Below are 6,000 nucleotides of genomic sequence, written 5' to 3' on the forward strand. Positions count from 1 at the left end.
CTTGGTTTACCTCAGTAAGTAGCAGACACCACTACCAGAGCCTAGCATGCTTTTCTATGCTATTAGACTCTTTCTAAAACATAAAACTCTTTTTTAAAAAACAGCTAAACAAAGATACTGACTAGTCTAGCTAGCATACCAAAACAAGTCCACAAAAAATATTGCGTATGCAAAAAAATCTCTTTTATTTCCTTTGAGGGAACTTGTTTTTGATTCCTAGCTTGCACACTACCAGGCAGCTCAGTCTTTCTTGAAGCTGATGCCTCCCAGGGACGTGCAAAGGTCCCTGGGTTTTTGGTAGCGCTAACCACTCGGATGGTCACTAGTCTGATAGCAGAGTACACATTGCCCCGGGCCTACGCCATCCTTACAGGCCCGTAGGCTTTGCGGTTTCTGGGTCACCTACAAGTCCCATTGTCTTTGCCAAAGCTGAGCACCTTAGCCTTTTTTTTCTGCCAGGTCTTCCTTTCTCAGATTGCTGAAGGGCAAGGTGAGGGCTCCGCTGGGGTACACCCACAGCCAGTCTCAGCCACTTTCCCACACTCCAGAAACCTCCTTTCCCTGCCTCACTGCATCTCTAAAGCACTTTCCCTCTCCCCCTCCCTGTCAAGGATGCCAAGCATAATTGCTTTAATGGACCCAGGCTTTTGGAAAAACAAAAAAATCCCAAAGTAAAGTATGTCTAGAACCATCTCCATTTCTGTCCCCGCCACAAATCTCCCCTGAGACTGAAAAGGCATGGAGGCTGGCTGGCTGCCTGGCGGAAGGTAAAGGGAAGAATAGAGGGAGAAAATGTAAAAGACCGCTTCAGAGAGAGAGTCCTGCCTTCCTCTTGTTAGTGTAAACTTTATGTCTAAACAGAATACACAGTATAGAGCAAGACCTGCAGAACTACCAGCTCTGGGCATGACGTGGTCACCTTTTAAACCAATGTCAGCCTATTCAAAACATTCATAATTTAAGCCAACTCATCCTTTTTGCCTAAGTGGTTAGCCAAGTGGTCTTTTAAAAAGAGTAAGATGATATGAACAAGATTAATTCAACCTTTTCCTACTCTTTTCCTGTCCTCTACATTTCCAGTTAATGAGGTACTAAAATTACAGTGAAATGTCACAAAGTGGTATTCATGCAAAAAGCAGCAGCCTTAAAGTCAGAGTGATTTAATGGTGAGATTTTACTTTTCTCCTATCTCATTACCCTTGGTGCCCTCCCGGTATCTTTACTCATGAGAAATGTTTAAATGACATGGATCTTACACGTGGACGGGTCCCTGCTGGATCCAGAGGCCCAAATGAAGTAGATTAGATCTTATTCATAGTATATGATTTCCAGAGCTTCCCTCCCTCACCTCCTTACCGCCCCCCCTTCACCTTTGTAAATATTCTATTATCTCTGGATTCACCCAATATATTCTCTCCTACTCGTCTTACCTTTATGCTCCCATCTGGTCAACTGGCAAGCAGATATTTCTCCTGCAATGGTCCACAACAGAGGCTGACGAATTTTTTCCGTAAAGGGCCAGATAATAAACATTTGGGGCTTTGAGGGCCATCTCTGTCACAACTACTCAACTTTCATTATAGTGCAAAAGCAGCCATTGACAATACAGGAAAACAAATGATATGGCTGGTCTCCAATAAAACGTTACCGTGGACATAAAGATTTGAATCTCATATGTTTCTCACATGTCACGAAATAGTACTCTTCTCTTGATTTTTAATCAACCATTTCAAAATGCAAAAACCATGCTTAGATTGCAAGCCATACAGAAACAGGCAGCGAGCCACATGAGGCCCATGGGCTGCAGTCTGCCAGCTCAGGGCCAGCTCTTTATTATTCTCACTAATATACAGAAAATGGTCCCCCAAGCAGCAAATAATCCAAAAATCACTTTTATTTGACTCAGGAATAGACTATGTAATTTTTTAAGCAGCACACTGATTTTCCTCATTACCTTGATTCTAATCCGGTAATCAAATTAGGACAGATTCCAGGTGATCGCAGACGAAGAGGCCACTTTAAAATTATGACGGGCTGTTTGGGGGGTTTGTCCAGTGATTGCAAACCGCTGTTGGAAATGGGAGCGTTATCATGTGGATAATAACAAACTTACTGCCGAAACATGGAGCATTTTTGTTATGCTCTGACAAGAAGATTTCAGTGGTGGAGATGCTAATTATGCATTCCTTCTACATTTACACAGTGGCACTTTTTTTGTTTTAATCAGAAAACTGATTGCTGATTTATCTTGTTACCATGGTGATTTAAACATTCCCCTGAGCTTGAAAAGGAAAAATACATGCCTTAGTACTTCATTAACTTCCTCAGAGAATCATCAGAAAGATAACTCTTAGGGCCCAAGAAGTCTTGGACACCATTTAATACAAGCCCCTCAATTCACAGATGAGGAAGCCAAAGCCTATGAGAGTCAAGCATTTTAGGACTGAAATGTCTGCCATTCTGTATCTACCCCAAAGTCACCTATTAGTGGTAGATAAATGAGACTTGCCCAGAACAGCTCTCCTGACTCCGGCAAATGGTCTTTGTACCGCATCACTGGGTCTCATGGTCCCTGCCGTGGTTAGATCACCTGCCAGAGTGATGGCTTTGACCTAGAAGCGTCACATCATTATGCAACACCTGGGTCCCCTCCCCACCGCTACCACTATCCTGTTCTTTCAGAACAGTCTCTGGATTCACAAGGTTTTCTGTAGCTATTGGAAGGGGTTCCTTGGAGAATTCCTTTACGTATTCAAAAAGGTCAGAGGCTTTGGAGCCCATTCCAGAATTTCCTAGTATAGCCTCTTGCAGGTGGAAATCTTGACGGGCTTATCTAGAAGTCAGATGGTCAACAAGTGATGGCATCTTCTATAAGTCGATACATTTCAGGAGGGACATTTGGGAACCTTTAAAAATGGTCCCACCTACTGAAAATTGTATAAGACTCAAGGACTGCTGAGCTTAAGAGCACTGCTTAAAGGCAAACTAGCAATTGTTCGCACAAACCATGGCCACTGTGCTAGCTGTATGTCCCACACCTCTGCAAACTGGTACCGCCATTTTACAGATAGAGAAACTGAAGCTCAGAGAGGTTAAGTAACTTGCTCAAGATCACTCAGCTGGTAACCGTAAGGACCATGTGACTCTGGGCTTTCTGGCTTCAAAGTTTTGGCTATTTTCCTAGGCTACTGGGGTCTAAAAGTGGACTATAAACATCCCAGAAACAAACGCCCCAACTCTTTCATCAGACCTGCAAGTGAGGCCCCAGAAATTGATAAATCAGCACATTTCCATGGTAAACCAGGTCACTAGTAGTAAGAGCTAACATCTGTTGAGTACCTAGGCGAGCCAGACACTGTTCTAAGAACCATATATACGTTAACTTATCTAATCCTTATAAGAGCAAAATAAGGTACAGATATTCTTATTTTCTCCATTTTTTAGAGGCAGAAGGAGAGTAGGTAACTTGTCCAAGGTCACATAACTGATAAGGGGCAGAGCAGCCGGGTCCCAGAGCCCACAGTCTTACAGACAGGATACTTCTCAGCCTTAGTACGTAAAGTAGGCGTGTGGGCCTCAGCACTAGTGATATTTGGAGCTGGATCATTCTTTGTTCGGGAGCGGGGCTGGCCGAGGCATTTTAGGATGCTTAGCATCCCTGGCTTCTACCCACCAAATGCCAGCAGCACCCCATCCTCCAGTTGTGACAACCAAAAATGTCTACCGACATTGCCAACTGTCCCCTGGGAGTCAAAATTACCTGCACTTGAAAACTATTGACATAAAGTATAAAACTTTATAAGCTTCCTTAACCTTTATGGTGGTTCAACCTCCTTACTAAAGGTAGACTGATAAACAATTAAACCTAGTAATTATGTTTTCCATAATGTATACACATTTACTTAAATAATTCAATTTAAATCAAATTTGGCATATCATCCAAATGGAATCAGAATGTGAATAAAACCAACACTCTTTCTGATTGATTGGTGTAATCCATAGCTTGCATTGCATCAATACTAGGTGAAAAACAAGAGATAGGACCATAGGAAACATAGACCAAGGAGTTCCTTCCTTCCTCCCTCCCTCCCTCCCTTCCTCTCCCCGCTTTCTTTCCTTCCTTTCTTTCTTTCTTTCTTTCTTTCTTTCTTTCTTTCTTTCTTTCTTTCTTTCTTTCTCTCTTTCTCTCTTTCTCTCTTTCTCTCTTTCTCCCTTTCTCTCTTTCTCTCTTTCTTTCTTTCTTTCTTTCTTTCTTTCTTTCTTTCTTTCTTTCTTTCTTTCTTTCTTTCTTTCTTTCCTTTCTTTCTTTCTTTTACACACCCCTGTAAAGTCACAGAATAAATGCAGGACTTAGAGTCCCAGAGATCTTTGCACATCTATTTCAACCTGCCATTTTATAGGAGGGGACACCAAAGTCCAAAGAACCTAGATAATGGGTCCAAAGTTGCTCATCCAGTTAGTGCCAGGACCACTAGTCTAGAAACATCTCTCCTGGCTTGCAAGGGTCTAGGTGTGGTTGTGTGTCCTGCACGTACTCTTTGAATATTCAGCACTTGTTGTGCATGTGTCTCTGCAGCCAGCGGTTCCCATGCGACACCAGCCCGGGCCCCCCGAGACCCTACTGCCCCCACTGCAAGTCCATCTGTGACTCCAGCTGCAGACACCTCTGCTCAGGACCAGCCCACCGTCACCAACAACCCGGAGCCACGTGGGTGAACTGTGCACTCCATGTCTCTCCAGATGAGAGGGAATCCTTTTCAATAGCTGGTATTGGATAGCTGGGGCTGGGGCATTATACACCTTAAATGTCTTGTCAACTGGATGTGAATTTTGCACTTGGTGTCTTTTTTTTTTTTTTTAAATCAAAGAAATACCCAGAGCAGACAGTGGTTATACCAAAGGTTATCAAACAAATACAAGGAGTATCCTGATCACAGGGACATGTCGCGGAGGTTAAGTGGGTCATTGAGGATGTCTATTTCTAATGACTGTGTGTATGGGGGAGGCAGAGTGTGCCTTGTGGCGTATCCGAATCCTTATACACTGAGCTGTATTTTAAGAATCTTAGCCCCTTGTTCATTCCCTTTTATTAAAAAACAGAAAATTGTGACTTCTCTACCAGTTAGATAATATTTGGTATGTGTGTTTGCCACTGCCCTCCTCCTCGCAGTCCCATGGACAGATTTCCATTTGACATCCAAGACCCAGCAAGTCTAAGGCACCTTGAAATAAATGGGTTAAGTCTGGAAATACAGGGAAGGCAATGGCTTTGTAAATTGGGTTTACATTTTTCTCCTTGAATTTTCTAGGGCTGTAGTGCTTCCGAATCATTTAATGACACTGTTGGATATCGTTTACCTTTCAATTGCAATCCATAAAGTAACATTTAGAAAATTCTTAGTATTTAAGTCTAGTCTTTTCCATGAATTACCCATTAGAATAGACTGGCAGCAGTGGAATGCGCAGGAAACAAGCCTTTAGCTCACAGACTCATTCCCCACCCTTTATGCCTGCCTGCGTCTGCATAGGGGTGTGTGTGTGTGTGTGTGGTGTGTGTGTGTGTGTGTGTGTGTGTGTGCGTGTGTGTCGAGGGGGACGGGTAGAGAGGAAGAGGAAGAGCAGACTGTCTATGCTGTATGCTGCTAAGGTAGTAAATAAATTGCAATACTGTGGATCCAAACTACTCTTTGCACTACTTTATTTACAGTAGCAAATAAAAATTATTTTTATACCATTGTCTCCTGGGAAGTGTCTTTATTTCCTTTTTCAGAGTTACTGTTGTCATCACACAAAGTCCTAAGGTCCATGCATTCTCCTCAAGGAGGCAAAAAATGTCCCCTCATCAGAGGGATTAATTCTGGTAACCATTAACGTTTCCGGATAGAGAGGTGGCAGGAGGCCTCTCCCCAGTAAGCCCGAGCTCAGGGTCTGGCCCCTGAAATGTTTGCACAGTGTCAGCCATCGTTTCAGGGTTCTGACTGTTGTAAGGCTGGATTTCTA

General features: G+C 43.1%; 1 protein-coding gene across 1 annotated transcript in view; it reads left to right on the top strand.

Moving 5' to 3' along the window:
* The window catches only part of SEL1L3 (SEL1L family member 3), a 98,995-nt gene extending 93,259 nt beyond the window's left edge, over positions 1-5,736 (top strand). Inside the window, exon 24 of the mRNA XM_068543137.1 lies at positions 4,577-5,736. Coding sequence (XP_068399238.1) covers positions 4,577-4,716 — 140 coding nt within the window. The 3' untranslated portion in view covers positions 4,717-5,736. The remainder of the gene's footprint in view (positions 1-4,576) is intronic.
* Positions 5,737-6,000: the final 264 nt, after the last annotated feature.

This window comes from Eschrichtius robustus, chromosome 4, assembly GCF_028021215.1.
Source record: "Eschrichtius robustus isolate mEscRob2 chromosome 4, mEscRob2.pri, whole genome shotgun sequence".
In the NCBI taxonomy this organism is placed as follows: domain Eukaryota; kingdom Metazoa; phylum Chordata; class Mammalia; order Artiodactyla; family Eschrichtiidae; genus Eschrichtius; species Eschrichtius robustus.